Source organism: Ochotona curzoniae, unplaced genomic scaffold (genome assembly GCF_017591425.1).
Source record: "Ochotona curzoniae isolate NIBS_2020 unplaced genomic scaffold, NIBS_Ocur_1.0 contig_64, whole genome shotgun sequence".
In the NCBI taxonomy this organism is placed as follows: domain Eukaryota; kingdom Metazoa; phylum Chordata; class Mammalia; order Lagomorpha; family Ochotonidae; genus Ochotona; species Ochotona curzoniae.
Genome location: NW_024466502.1, coordinates 51,803,414 through 51,820,063, shown reverse-complemented (window position 1 = coordinate 51,820,063; position 16,650 = coordinate 51,803,414). Strand labels below are relative to the sequence as shown.

The window sequence follows — 16,650 nt, the reverse complement described above, 5'->3', positions numbered from 1 at the left end:
TTACAAGTTAAATGTAATCACTAGGAAGTTGTAAAATATTACTCAGAATATTTTATGTACTTTAACAATGAAATGCAATTTGGAGAGAGTTAATTTGGAAATCAATTATCAATTAAGTGAAATCCAAATTGATTTCAACACCTTGGAAATCAGGGCCATTCAGCCAGAAAATTACTTCATTCACTTGTCAGTGACAGCTTAATTTTGAAAATTGTTTTATATAATTATTGCAAGGCTGAAATTTAAGAAGCTAGATGTACAATGTTTTGTTCATGCTGCTGAAATCAGTGTCCTCTTTAAATGGGAAGGAAATAGATGATAAATTAATGCAGCAGAGTGAGAGGCATACTAACACACTTTCACCACTCCTTTCCTATCCTGATCTGGAACAGAATTCCCTAGCTTACTCTCAGGATTCTTCCAGGAAGCACCTGACACACCTTAGGATATTTTTTTAAATGCCTTTTATTCAGGCTCTTTATGCAAACTTAACATGATCATTGATTTTCAGTTTGGCACTAACTAGCCAACACCCAAAATGTCGAGTGAACCCAAACCATGTGATAACTGCGTTAATTTCTTGCAGAAGGAAGGCATTTCTTTCCGATTCTCTTAGAGGTATGCTGGGGAACTTTAGTTGAAGAAAATAAGTGTGCACCGAAGTTTTTCACAAAATTGTTTAACCTCAAACTAATATTTAAAATTGAAAATGAAATTGTTGTAAAGTGTTATTAAAGCAAGTGTTTCAATTTATTTTTCTTTTAGATCAGAGTGTTTTTGCAAGAATTGTATGTGGTAGTGAAATTTGTATTGTATATGTAACGGAGCCAAGAGAATGTTAAGCTGCTTAGAGATCATTTTCATCTAGATTTATTAGAAGTAGTATTTGACCATTTCTGGGAGAAGAAAACCTAATATTTTCAGATCAAACAGAGGAATTTAAAAAGTGTATGCTCCTTGTTTATACAGAATGTTTCAAAGTGAATCTGCTAAGTTGGGGTTGTCTCTCACTTCTTGTCTGACCTATTTCAGGCCCTGGAAAGTGAGTTTGTTTCTTGCCAATTGCACCAGTGGATCGATCTTATCTTTGGCTACAAACAGCGAGGACCAGAAGCAGTGCGTGCTCTCAACGTTTTCCACTACCTGACCTATGAAGGCTCTGTGAACCTGGATAGCATCACCGACCCTGTGCTCAGGGAGGTAAGTGCAAAGGCCCACATCATTCCAAAATGACATCTCTGAAAGGCAAATCTTTTTAACTCTTCCTGCATGAATTTTCTCTCAATGTAACTTTTCTTATAAAACATAGATTTCAGATTCTTGACAGATGTGGAAGAAAGAGATGTCAGAAACAAGTAATGGACCAGCATGTCATTCCTTTATGAAATTGTAGACTTTTTAGTGATTTGTATATCCCTATTTTATCTGTTGTACTTCAGAGTTTATATTAAAATGCTTAGTTAGGTTGAGTGTCCAAGTGTGAGTAGGTCACAATAAAATCACCTACTGGTGTGGAATTTTCTTAAACAAATAAAAATACAGTCTTCTAGACAGAATTCTCACAAAGTGTGTTAATGATTTCATAATATTTTATTCACACATGTTCTCAACATAGGAAGTGTTTATAACAGCCAAGAATTACATATATGTGTGTAAATATACATAATGGTATGCTCATACTTTCAATGAAAATACTTGTGTAAAATATTATTTAAATCATTTCTACATGCACAAAATGATTTGAGGTAGATCAGAAGAGTGAAGCTGCAAAAGCTACTGCAGAGTGAATGTTGCTGCGAGGAAGTTATGTCCCCAGCTCCCTATACCAGATACCTTCCGTCTGCTCTCTGCAGGAAAGTCGTCATGTCTGTTTCCAGGCAGCAGGATGATCTTTAGTTTTAGTTTTACAGGCAGAAAACTTGCAGATTTGGGAAATGAAGCTCTACTAAAACATTTGCATTCATAAAGCTATTTCTTACATACCTCTTAGAAAACGAAAATGACTCCATTTGCATGACTGCAAGCAGAGAAGAGGGAAGGAAAGGGAGGAGAAATGTCTCATAATCATTGATCACTGAACCCTCAGGGCCAAATAGTTAGACTACACATTGCAAGCATGTTATTAGGGGCAATATTATGCCATATTGTATGCATGAGGAAATGGAATTATTGCCTGAAGCCAAGAGAAAAAGATCAACAGAGAATGAATGATTGAGAGACACGCTCGTTATGAAATTGGCTGGTGAAATAAGGGATTTTCTCAACCATCGCTCGCCCAAATAGCTCCAGCGTGTACAAAGTGTAATCAGGTTGTTTATTTTGATAAGTCTAAAGTTGTTCTCATAACTACATACCTTAGATTACAACATGCTTATTTGATAAACTCCTTACTGATAGTGTTCTGATTTTACATCTAATACCTTTGAAAGCCCATTTTCAAATTGGTTTTTGGGGTTTTAAATGTTACAGACTTTTTTGTTCCTATGTACTTCATTAAAGAAAGCTTCATATCAATCCTTTAGGATCAATTAAAACATACGGTACACCTTGTACATAATGAAACAATTTTAAAAGTGCACAATTTTAAAATGTACAATGTAAATTTTCGTTGTTGAGTGGAGGCAGTTCAAGCACCTGTTTACTTGTTATGTAGTGGTCTAAACACTCATTATACCTCAGATCCTTGTGAGTTCATGGCAATGCAGACTGCCTAGTGTTAGATCAGCTCGGATCAGGACTCCATCTCCTTCCAGCAGGTTCTTTCTGAGCAAGTAGGTGACAGATACTAAAGTCTGATTAGAGATTCGCAGAGCTATCATGTGATACGTATGCTGTACCCCACACGCCTTGGTCCTCCCTTGCTGAACCCACAACCTCTGTGTCATTTCTTAGAACACAAAATGCAAAAGGATACGCACCTGAAATACCAGCCTTCTCTCCTCTTGCCAGCATTGACTCAAGCATACTCCAGAAGTCATATGTGCACTGACCCAGTTGACCTGTGTCAACACAAGATTGCTTACAGACTCATCTCCTTGAGATCACTGGGGAACCACTTAGTGTGTATGGACAGTATTTAAATTCAAGGAATAGAAGTTAATTTCTGGGCCTGCGCAGTAGCCTAGCAGCTAAAGTCCTCACTTTGCATGCACTAGGATACAATATGGGTGCTGGTTCTAGTCCTGGCAGCTCTGCTTCCCATCCAGCTCCCTGCTTGTGGCCTGGGAGAGCAGTAGATGATGGCCCAAAGCCTTGGGACTCTGCACCCACTTGGGAGACCCAGAAGAGGCTTTGGGCTCCTGGCTTCAGGTCAGTTTAGCTCTGGCCATTGTGGCTGATTGGGGAGTAAATCAGCAGACAGAAGATCTTCCTCTCTGTCTCTCCTCTTCTCTGTAAAAATAAAATCTTAAAAAAAAAAAAACAAAGAATTTCTCTCATCCTGCTACCCATCATTATCCCTCTGCTGTACTCCCATTAATGCTAATGCCAATTAGCCAGTTAAAACCTAAGATATTTCAATTTTTTAAATGTGCACTAAAATTTAAGGTCTCGAAGAGTGGTACCCTCCTACTCATGAGAAACCCAGCTTGTGAATTCACTAAATGTAGCCAAGTTACTTAATCACACACTACCTCTATTGCACTCTCCATAAATCGTTAACATGTTTTCTATAAAAACTGTCTACTTTCACAAGAAAGTGCCGGGAGATATGTGGAAGAAAGTATCCCCATTGTTTGATGTTCATTTGTGCCCTCTTACCTATATATGAATTCCTTTAGAACCTCTTATGGCAAAATACCTTTTTTGAAGCCTCAGTGTTGAATTTCTGGAGATCTGCACTGCTGTCTGTAGACCGAGGGAGGGTATTCCCATGTTAATTGTTAAACACAGTCTTTTGAAAAAAATCAGAATTTGAAACAGTAACTTTTATTGAACAGAGCATCTTTCCTTCATTCAGCAGTGTTCATCTTCTTATTTTTAAAATACAGATTGTGTCATAGATAAAACCAAAAGAAGTATAGTTATCTTGTACTAAGCTCCAAATAGGTAAAGGAAAATGCGTTTGTGCTGTATTCAAATACTGATTTAAAAAGAGAAATTGTTAAGACATGAATATCCCTACATAACCCCTTTGTTAAAAACTATTCTACAATCCATATAAATTTGAGCTTTGCAGTTAGTGCTAAAGTCTGAGAAATGGCTTAAGGTTATTGATTCGTTCTTTCATGACAGGTGAAGTCATGAAGCAGCAGTAACCACAGCAATTATGGCATTAAAATGTCAAGAAATTAGAGGTCAGAATAATAGATAATTTTCTTCTCCATGTCAGATTAAAAATTGACATTCTTTGACAAGTTAGGATCTCTGGCTGAGAAAATTATGACAGCTTAACTTACTTTATACTTGTAAAGCAGTAATTGAGAATAAACTTTATCATGACAGCCTCTGGGCAGAAACATGACAGCACAGTTCTGGTACAAAGCTCTTGGTAATACGTAAACACCAGATCTGTTGGATAGTAGATATTATTTAAATTGTCTCAAGTCTTGACTTACATCATAATCTTCTAGACACTTTTTTTTTCCCAAGATGAACTCAATGATTTTGAGCAGTGCTTTTCAAGCACAATAATGAATTTTCTCTCTTACCCATTTTTATTGACTAAAAATTATGGATTTGTCTTGTATTTTTACCTACTAAGGTGATGCCCAAGGAACTACATTTTAAGACCTGGAAATGGCAAATAGAAAACCATGAGTGCCATGATAATCACAGTATCCTAACCCCTTGCTATTCAAATGTGGTTCATAGCCCAGTACAGTATCACCTCAGACACTCAAGTCACCAGAACTCCAAGTCAGATTGTGCACTAAGATCTCCAGGTGGCTTGCTGGAAACACTGAAGTTTAAGAAGACACAGGTCTAGTGTCCAAGATGAGCTAGAGTGATGTGAGAAGCTTTTCCTTCCCTAAAACAGTAGAAAGAGTGATGTAATAAACCCCTGTGTACCTATCACCACTCCAGAGCTTCCAGCTCGTTTCTTCTAGATTCACAGCCCCACCCCCTGTACTGTTTTTGAATATGCATGCCAAGCCCAGCTAACCCTGTAATTCCCTATAGTGTAATACACTATATCACTTCTAGTCTCTGGGTATTATTTTAGATTTCTAATTTAATAACTAATTTTATTTATTTAAAAGGCACAAAGATCTGTTGGCTTACTCCTCAGATATTCTCAACAGCTGAAACGGGGTCAGGCAGAAACCCAAGAGCCTTGAACATAATCCTGGTCGCTCACATTACTGGCAGGAACCCAACTGCATGTACCATCCATGCCATGCAACATTACTGGGAAACTACATTTTACCATTAATCTAACTTAACTTTCCTGTTACGTAATTTTTTCAAGAGGTATGTGTGTATATGTATGTGTTTGTGTTACACTCAGGATTTAGGTAAGGTTTCTATATTCTTTAGTCAAGGCTTCTTTAGCATAAGAATTGAAACATATAACTCTGAGGCCAGCATAGCAACATTCTGGGCTAGTCCCCAAGCCTGTGATACAGGCAACCCGTAGGGGCAGGTTTGTGTCCCAATTGCTCCACTTCCAATCCAGCTCCATTCTTTGGAAAACCATGGAGAATGGCTCAAGTCCTTGGCCCCCTGTACCCACGTGGGAAGCCCAGAGGAAACGTCAGATTGACTCAGCTCCTGCCATTGCAGCCATTTGGGAAGTGAAAGATGGAAGGTCTCTCTCTGTGTCTCTGTCCCTCTGTAACTCTGATTTTCAAGCAATAAGTAAATAAATAAATAAATGGTTTTTTTAAGAATGAAAGAAAAGAAAAACAAAAGCAAAAAGATACAGCCCTATATATTAAAATGTACTTTTTCAGAATAGTATTATTCTTACTTCCATAATGATTCTTAAAGTATCATATAAAACCAAATATGTATTTCCATTTTTTTGGTTTATCCTTTGAATTTCTTAAAATTTTCAATTATAAATTTTCCAAAAATTAGAGGAAGAAAGTTAAGATCATTTTTTTAAGCATTAGCCATTTTATTGGTCATTTGTTTCTGCCTAAGAAAAAGTCATAATTTTATCAGTGTGTGCTTCCAGAGTACTATGAGATTATGTCATCGATGGTAGTTGATTAGCAGAGAAAACCACGGAAAATTTATTTGTTACTATGTAAGTGAAAAAGATTTCATTTTAAATTATTTTTTAAAAGTATCACACTTGTACTATAGACATGCTTACTCAAGCCTGTCTCCTCACTGTATGACACATTATAAGGCATATAATGAACTGATAAAGGAATGGAAATCAGAATATTGGTTTATCATTGCCCACAATTAATATTTCAGTGACAGCTTAGTCACTTAACCTATCTTTGTTTTTCCACCTAAAAATGACAAAATTATACCTACTCCTTAGAAGTACATATATGCATAATTAAATAGTCTTAAAATAACTTGTTTTAGTTATTTGTTTTACCATATGATACTAATTTTATATGATATCAATTACTTTTTTAAGTGATAGCCAAAGACAAAATTGTGTGTTTTTTATTTTATTTCATTTTTGTGTTGATTATTGTTTGATTAAACCAAGTAATTATATATGTTAAATTTCCCAACAATGTCTCCAAAATTCTATAAATCAGCCTAATTGCAGCTTTCTTATCACCTGTGGTACTCTTTGTCCTGGTGTAAGTTAAAATTAGCATTTCTGGTCTTTATTATTATTTACGTATTGTTAAAATTTTTAGAGGGGGACATTCCTTTTTCATTTGTATTATCTAAACAGTTAGCATAACTGTGGCACTACGTTAAATCTGGACCTATCTAGGAAGAGAAAAGAATGAAGTCAACATTCCATCCATAGCTGTAAACTCACATCAGACATTCTGCTGACAAGCGGCAGGCTCTGAGCTTGTGATACCGGTAGTCAGTGTCATGAATCCAAAGCATTACATCATTCTTGGTTTGTTTATTTCCTTTGACAGTAAGAGATGCATAAAATCCTAGCATCAAGAGCCAATTTGCTAGAAGCTCTTTGGACATGTGGGCTGTGCAGCATTTATTTTATATAGATTATATACATTTATCCTGGAAATAGCAAATATATTTTAATTTTATCAGCAGTTAAAATATAGTGTTTTCATTTCCTGTTACAAGCTTGTCTTGGTTTTGTGTTTTCTTTTTTTATCTCTTTCTTTGATATGACAGTGATAATAAGCAAAATATCCCTTTGGATCTGTTCTGATAAAAAATATGCCCACACAAAATATACTAGATCATTTCAGCTCGCACTTCACTTTCTTGCTGAACTATATCCCTTGCTGCTACAGAGAACTGACATGGTAGCCTGTCAAGAACCAACAAGACAGATGTGCCTTTAACCAAAACAGCTGCAAGACTGGGATTCCTAAAAAAAAAAAAGTGAACTCATACAACTTACTAGAGAAAAAGTAACACACATTTCATCCTGATAATATGGCTCAATTATACCAGTGGCAGTGCTGGAAGGCCACTAAACGTCATTATGCTTTCTGTGAATTCATTGCCTCTTGTCTTTTCCTTTCTCCATTATTGACATCTCTCTCTTTTCTTCATAATCTCTTTTGTCGATTTTTCATTTAGTTGAAAAGCAGAATTACAGAGAAAGACAAAATATTTCCATCTCCTGGTTTACTTCCGAGTGGCCGCACCAACCCAGAGCTGAAGTAGGCTGAAGCCAAGGAGCTCAGAACTCTGAGTCTCCCACCTGAGTGAAAGGGTAGAAGGATTCCCAGCTCTTGGGCCATCTGCTGCTGCTTTCCCTGGCTCATTATCAGGGAGCGAGGTGAGAAGAGGAGTAGCCAGAACTCAAGCAGCCCTTATATGGGATGCCTGTGTTGCAAACATCATCTTGACCTGTTGTGCCACAACCCTGGCCCCCATTTTTTCCTGTAATATGACAAGAAACATCAACACAGCTTCTAGATCTGCCTGAATAAACTACACATTGCTGTTCTTTTCAAAGTGCCCCATCCCTCCTTGTCTTCATGTAGGGGTGCGCAGGGTTCTCCTCCCGGCAGTTACTCTGAGATCACGAGAAGTGCTCAACAAAATGGCTGATTAAGATTTCCTAAAATTATATTAAGTTTTCCCCTATAAAAATTAAAGTTTTACTGCTCTGAAAAGTTCAGCAAATATATAAACCAAATTTATATGGTGGGTCTATGTTAGAAGCACTTTGAAGTTAAAGGGGCATTTTAGGAGCATGAGAAAACATGATCCCCCAAATTAATAAAGCTATAAAGCTCAAATGTTTGTCATGTGTTTCTCACTTGCCTTATTGTGAAGGTTAAGTGAGGAAGTTTCAAGTAGAAATAAGTATCAAGGAAATATCAAGCACATTTGACTTCGGTTGGTGAATAAATCTTTAATTTAGGTGTATCTTTTGTTCTCATAATTAGTGCAATCCTTTAGTAGTCTGTGATCATCAATCCTTCACTAGAAAAGCATAAATAATTCAACTGGTCCAAGATGTATGCCATTTATGTAAGATGTGTTTTTTTTTCTCGTCCTTGTGTTATTTTTATTGTGTGGTGTTGAGAAATGCTAATTATTGATTTTTCAGAAATTAACAGCAAATGTTTTCACAAGGGTCTAGAGACTTATATTACTCAAGGGAAGTGGAGTGCAAATTGCAGTCTGCAGTTTATAATAGAAATAGCTGGAAGGGATTTCCTTATCTTCTATTAGCATAGTGTTACCTCAGCATAAATTAACAATTATTCAAAACATACTGCATGCTTCAATTTGTTGAACTAGATATTACTCAATGTAACTACCTAGGCAAATCAGTTAGATGTTTAGGATTCATTTTGAAAGAGTTTAAACATCTTGATTGTGAGCCTATTAAAACCATTTAAAACTAAATATTGTATATCTAAATTTTGGTTTCCCACTTATATCAAAATCCAATAATATTTTTTTCTTCTGAATACATGCAATGACATTTTAATGTGACTTTAACTTACCCAAAGTATATTTTATGATTTTGCAGTCTGTATACTGTCTCTGTCTCCATGTTAATCCATATACCAAGCAAATTAATTTCACTTTTGTTAATGTCATTATTTGATTTCCTTGATTAGACACTCCAAATCGACTGATAAAGGTCATTATCTGTACCACTATTTCTCTATCATTCCTCCCTTTGCACCCCCACCTCTCCCTCGGTGTCTCCCCTCCTCCTCTGTCTTATGAACCAGCTATCATAGAGTTTATTTCAGCCATACAGATTTTGGCAGCATTTGATTTCTCCCATGGGTGGTTAAGCTTTTGGAGGTTGAGTCTTCTCCTTAGACACTGTGGATCAACCCAAAAATGAGCAAAGAACCAAGAACATGGAAGAATCCTTTGAAGACCCATCTTTTAAAATCCCTGCTTCTAAACAGTCCAATCTCCTAATCATCCAGAAAATAATATTTTCATTATCATCTTTAGGATCGGTAAGCAAAATTGCAAAAGGACTCTGATGCTTCTACCACAAAGCTTTAATGTAATGTTTATTTCTCAAAGCCTCAGTGAAAATGTCTCTTGCTTAAACATACTGTTTTGGTCATTGATACTCAGACATGAAGCAAATAGGAACCGTGTAGTTCTCTCATTTGTTAGACCTCAATATCAATCCTATTTGTATCTGTCAAGACCTCAGCACATCACCCTGCCAAAGAGATAGGACATAACTTGAGGACATCAATACTATTTGAAATATGCCAGACACAAAAAGACAAATACTGTGATTCCACTAATGGGATATACCATGAGTGGTCAAATTTATAAAGATAGAAAGTCAAATGGTGGTTGTCAGGAGCTAGGGGAAGGGAGGGGATAACTTTTATTAATAGGTGTGGTGGTTTAGCTGTGTAAATGAAGTCTGGAGTTTGTACAATGTGAATGTGCACACCACTACTACTGAACAGTATACTTAAAATTGATCACAGTGGTACATTTTGTGGGTATTTTGCCACTATGACACTTTTGAACTAGGATCATGAGAAGGGTTTAGTAAATTGCCTTATTTAAAAGATCTGGGCGTGGTAGAGTGGATGACCAAGAGAAGGCCCCTGTAGGGGACAAGGAGAGGAATCCATTACTAGAACCTGACAAGGAAAGTGGTCACCTGCAGGAGCTGTAACTTTAGGGAGAGGAATGCCACCCATTTACTGTGAAAGGGACCTGGCAAGGAGAAGCCATACAGGAAATATCTTGCCCAGTGGGGAAGTATAGAGTGAAGGAGTATGGTGATGTGATCCATAGAGGCTGGTCTCATGGAGTCAAGGAAAGTGTCCAACTCCGCCATCAGTTCCCACCCGGGCTATCCGTTTCTCTATGCTGAGAAACTTATGTAGGCCTCCAAGTTAAGACATCCACTATGAGCTACAATAAATGCATGTACTCTTCCTGCTTCGGTTGGCTTAGGCAAATATTATCTGGAAAAAATGAGTGATCTTGACACCTATGGTACTGACTAGCTTTAAAAACATTTTCTATCCAGAGGAACAGGAACATGCTTTTTCAAGTTCATTTAAATCAATTATATATCATCGTTATAATTCTTCATTCCAAGGAAGATAAAAATAAGGAGGAAGACAAGTCTCTTAATTCTGCTTAGGTTGACCTACCCCAAAAAAATCAAGAATAAAGGTAGATAATTGAATGAATCAGATGTTATCTAACATAATGTACTAATTAAAGCAAATATGATCCTTTCTTATTTGAGTTGCCAAATAGTTGCCTAAAGATTTTAATAATTTTACTGAAACAGATTTAAGCTTAGTGAAGTTGATTATTAAAAGGAAAATTATCTATTCTCCTATTTGTCATTTCTATGAAAAACTAGAAGCAGTTGAATGTAAAATAGCATTTTTAATTTTTTATAAAGCTTAATGTTTATAAACCAAGAAATAATAAAGTACAGATATTATTTGCTTGATTTATTTTGCTCCTTTTCACCATTAAAAAGTAATGCCTTATAGATCTTGTTTTATTGCAACAATAAACCAGAAACAAAAGTTTATCACTTAAAATACAGCCTGTCATTAGATAACTTTTCCTTTTATCATTTCAGCCTTCTCAAAATTTCATTGTTTTGTCTACTTGTGCATATTTAAAAGAGTGCAGAAGGAAACAGAAAAATAACATCAGTCACATACATTTATATGTGTGTCAGGTTTGCGCTCTCTGATTAACAATAAGAGTATTTGTTTTCAAGCATTAACATAAAAGCATTGCAAATAAGAACTTTATGATTAGACAGACAATACTACGGAAATTTTTTGAAAGTTTTCACTGTATGTAAAAGCAGTCACTTTACTATTTTTTTAATTTGCTAAAAATGGCTAATTCAGTACAGGTTTGTACATAATCCAATATTTTGCATTGTGGATAATATACCAGTACTACTTTACAAAGTGCTGATTTTTCTGGAAAACAATTAAAAGCTTATACATAATAAAGAAAATGGATGACATAGATCATTTGAGTCTACATTATTAGTACATCATACTGTTTGTCATGACACTGTAAACTTGATGCCGTTCAGATACTAAATTTCGTTTATTAAAAAGAATAGGAATGGTAAGGATACTGTGGAAGAAAATGCATTTGGGTTTACATTTGCTCATAGTGTGGAAATGATAAATTTAACTGAAGTTTGTATCTCCCACAGATCCAAGACAGTATGATTTCTGAATTATGATTTAATTATTGCTGCATTATCTTTACTTTGACTATCAAGTCTTTCCAGTTAATCAATATGTGTATAACACACATATGCATACAACCCATGTGATAAAACTCTCTTGGAAAAGAAACAAAGAAAGCAATTAAGCAAGAGATACAGAAGTCAAACGATAAGGCAGCTGTCATACCTATGACACATGCCTCTTTGTACACCTTTGATGACTCCCTTACAGCAACAGTTTGTTGGAGCAGCTAAGTCACTGCTTGGGTGCCCACAACCCATTTCTTAATACCTGATTGGATTCCTAACCTTATATCCATCTTCCGGCTAATACGCATCCTCAGATAGCTAAAGTACTTAGATAGCTAAAGTACTTAGACTCCCTGACACCCACTAATACGCATCCTCAGATAGCTAAAGTACATGATAGCTAAAGTACTTAGACTCCCTGACACCCACTTGGGAGACCTTGAGTAAGGTTTCAGGTTCCTGGCTTTGGACTTGATACAGTACTGGCTGGTTCATTTTGTTTTGTTTTGGTTTGGTTTGGTTTGGTTTCGCTTTTGCTTGTTTTTCTCTCTGTAAAAAAAAAAAAAATCTGCCTTTAATATAAAAATAAATCTTTTTAAAAGGAGCTTCTTCTTTGGGAATTGAGGTGCATGTTATCACTCATTTGCCCTCCAAGAGAACACCTTTGTACAGGGCATCGATGGTATACCATGCCTTGTGACCCTGGCCTACATGGAAGATGAAAGATCTTTCTGAGTGTAAACAGAAGGAAAGTAGACTTGGATGAAGATGTGGGTAATTTTGTAACCTGTTAGGTGGGTCCTGGAGGAGTTTACAAAGGAGAATCTCCCAGTACTAAGAAATGGGTTGATGGGAAGTACGGACAAGGCAAAACAAAGTCTCTGTAACAGAAACTTTCCCTAGTGGAAGCATCGTATTACAGATAAACAGGTAAAACTGAATTATGTGTCATATTTGTACAGAAAATCTAAAAATCACATGTATTTTTCAAATTGTTTTATTCACTTACTCGTAACTGAGTTTCAATTTCCCTTTACTTCCCTGACTTTTGCAGGTTTTATATGCAAATTCCTTAAGTTGTTAAAACTTTTTAATTATTATTTCATTATGATAATCTTTACATAGTGGATTAGGACACAAAGGGTCAAGATCTACAGGAGAGTGGATAAGATCATCGTTTCCACATTCTCTCTCTCTCTCTCTCTCTCTGTTTTTTTTCTGTGTCTGGGTAAAGGGAGAGATAAAGGATAAGCCCCACCCAGCCTCCCACCCACCCCCGGGTCCCCGATGTGGGTCATGCTCCAAGGGCCATGTCCAAGTGGTTTTGATAGTTCAACAGTTGTGAATTGCTGCCAATCTTGCCATTCCAAGTATGATGAAATTCTCTCGTGCTTTTTAAATAAACATAATAATTTCCATTTTTTATTTCTTTTCTATTTGTAAGTAATAGAGAAAAAATTCTCGCATCTGCTGGTTCATTACCCCAAATACTCAAAATGCAACAGCCAGCATTAAGGCAAAGCCAGGAACTCAGAACTCTGTCAGGCCTCCCAAATGAGGGTCAGGAACCCAAATACTTGAGCCATCAATCTGACACCTTACATGTTGCACATCAGCAGGAAGTTGGCCTGGAAGCAGAACAACAGAGACTTAAACCAACCATTCACATACAGATGCACCAAATGCATGCCCCATTTAAACCTGATTCTTGATAGCACTTTCCTAGGAAGAAAATAAATGCAAAGAAAAAGTATTACTAGGGCCCAGTACAATGGCTCTGTTGCTAAATCCTTGCCTTGCAATGCACAGGGATCCCATATGGGTGCCGGTCTGTGTCCCAGATGCTCCACTGCTCATTCAGTTTCCTGCTTATGGCTTTGGGAAGCGGTAGAGAATGACCGAAAGCCTTGGGAACCTGCACCTGTGTGGGAGACTCAGAGGAGACTCCTGGTTCCTGACTTTGGATTAGCTCAGCTGTAACCATTACAGCCATTTCAGTGACCAGCAAATGGAGGATCTTTGTATGTCTCCTTCTCTCTGTAATTCCAATCTGCCTTCCCAATAAAAATAAACAAATCTTTTTTTTAAAAGTACTACTAGTCAATAAACTTTTGACAATTTTTTGTAAAAACAAGCAAGAATCCATTTAAAAGTTTTAAATTCCAACTCTGAAGAAACTAACTTATTTTTATTTGTGTCTGAACAATTACTGGTGAAGAAATAAATTGATATTTCTTAAATAATTATTTTGTGAGATACAAACGAGTTTGGGTAGGTAAGGGTTTCAACATTTTAATACCCTAAAGGCCAGCATTGTCTGATCATTTACAGTAGTCACCATTACATTCTAGGTGCACAAATATGTGAAGAAAATACATCTACAAATCAACATAATCATTTTATAATACAACTTGACAGTAAAACTAAATGTGTTTATATGACTTACCAATCTCATATCTAGATATAATCAACAAAAATGGTTGTTTACTTTTATCAGAAGACATGTAACAAATGTTTTCTAAGAAACTTTATTCATAATAGCCTGAAGCTATTAACAACCCAAATATTCATCAACAGGAAAACGGATAAACTATGGTAAGAATGCAAAGGAATACTAAACAGCAACTTTTGAATACCATGAAAAAAGATTTTCACAAACAGTAGGATGATTTAAAAAAAAAAAAGGCAGGGCCCGGAGCAGTGGCTCAGTGGTTAAATCCTTACCTTGTATTGTGCCAGGATCCCGTGTGGGCACCATTTTGTATCACGGCTGCTCCACTTCCCATTCAGCTCCCTGATTGTGGCCTGGGAAAGCGGTAAAGGATGACCCAAAACCTTGGGACCCTGCACCCAAGGAAGACCTAGAATAGGCTCCTGTTTCCTGGCTTGAGATCCACTCAGCTCCAGCCATTGAAACCACTTGGGGAGAGAACCAGCAAATGGAAATAAATGTGCCTTTCCAATAAAAATAAATGAATCTTTTTTAAAAAACAGACAAAAATATATACTGTCAGAAATTCAAACACATAAAATAATGGTAATAAATATAAAATAGTCATTGGTTTGACAGGATGTGAGAATTGAGAATATTGGCGAGGGAATTGTAGAAGGTAAGCTGTACATTTGTATAATCTCAGGGAACCACCACCAAGACAAGCTATGGAAGCTTCTAATTCTGTTCCAGAATCTTCCGTCTTGATCTGAGTGGCAGTTCTAAGAGGCAGAAAGATAAACAAATACATACAATCACATATGTATATTTGTCAAGTTATATAGTTAGGATTAGTGTACTTTATTTCTCTCAATCCTTAAAAAAGAAATGAGTGAGAATTTACATAAAAATGTTCAAGTAAAAAAAAAATTCAGCAATGACAAAAGCCTAAGAAGTAATACTATTGTTTAAGGAATTGACATTTTCATGTTATTCTACCATAAATACGCTAGTCTTTAATATTTGTAGAATATCAGAGGTTTTGTCGGTCACATTTGCTTTGAAAATCCTAGTGACTTAAGCCTATATTAGGAGTGTATGAAATATATGAGACTCCTATTAGTGTTTATGTAAACAGTTGCTATAATTCACTGATTCCATGGTGAAACTCATTTTTACATCTCACCACTACAAACATGATGTGACTTGCAGTCAGTTAATGGTGAGTTGTGGAATCAGTAAGACTTAACTTTTTAATGATACATCCAGCGATGAACCTTTTCCATGTTTTCTTTTCCATACCGCATTGCAAATACGCATGAGCTCACTTTGCAGCATTAATTCATTCTTTCTTCTTTGGAAAGGGCAAAAGCTTTGATTATTAGAATTCAAAAGAATTCACAAATTCTACTGTCTACTTGAATCAGACAGAACAAGGCACGAAGCAAGTGCTACGTCCGTACTTGCATCGGTCACAAGAGCAGTGGGCATTCCAGAAGAGTAGCTGTGTAGCAGTACTGATGCAGTTTTACTAGATTTTTCTCAGTTTAGGAGAAAGAAGCTAAACCTCACTTCCTAACCTACAAATGTTGTCTCAAACAGAAGCCATATTGATGGGATTCCAGGTGTGACTTCAGCTGAGAATAAGCTTTACGAAGGCAAGATTCTTGATCCATTATGTTTGATGATTATCACAAATAACTTGAATGCCACCTGGTATACTATATATCCTATGGGTAAATAAAGGTAGCATTCATTTTCTGAAAATGCCATTTAAGATCATATTAAAAAATTTGCCTTGTAATTTGGAGTAGTAAATTTTATTTTCTGTATTAAGAGAGCATCTGTATGTGGCAAAACAAAACAAAAAAAAATTGTGCTGGTGACTAACTAGTTAATTCCCACTTTGTGTTCCAAGCTTAGCTCATGTTCTTTCTCTTCAAGTTATTTCACAAGAGCCCCACTCCCTCTTGAGCTTATTGCTCATCCCGCTTTATTTTCTGGGTCTGTAGACTTCCTGGTGGCCGTTTAGTGTCTGACTTTGTGTCCCTTCGCATGATGTTATCATCCAACGAATACTTGTGAACTTAGTTGTTTTAATAGTATTAAATTGTAAAAGTGAAGAACTCTGAGGATTTCTAAACTACTGTGCTCATCGTTTTTTGGACTTTCAGTTTTATACAGATGCCCCACCATTGCCCTACTTCTATATTTAGCAAATATTTTTAGTCCCTCTATTAAATCTAAACCTCAAATTCCTGGCTTACAAAAATTTGCAACCACAGTGAGCAAGCGTATATGAATAGCTGTGTGTTAAATTCCATAAAAAGGTGGAAAATGGACTGTGAATATAGAGAGACCTGGTAAGTGATCGGTTTAAATCTCTGCCCAAGATCAGCATTCTGGGAGTTTCCTGCTGGGGAGGGAGTGGCTCTCAGAACAGTCT

General features: G+C 36.3%; 1 protein-coding gene across 1 annotated transcript in view; it reads left to right on the top strand.

Annotated features, from left to right (window-relative positions):
* The window catches only part of NBEA (neurobeachin), a 483,658-nt gene that overhangs the window by 433,658 nt on the left and 33,350 nt on the right, over nucleotides 1-16,650 (top strand). The window contains exon 45 of the mRNA XM_040991525.1: nucleotides 1,033-1,200. Within this exon, the coding sequence (XP_040847459.1) occupies nucleotides 1,033-1,200 (168 nt within the window). The remainder of the gene's footprint in view (nucleotides 1-1,032; nucleotides 1,201-16,650) is intronic.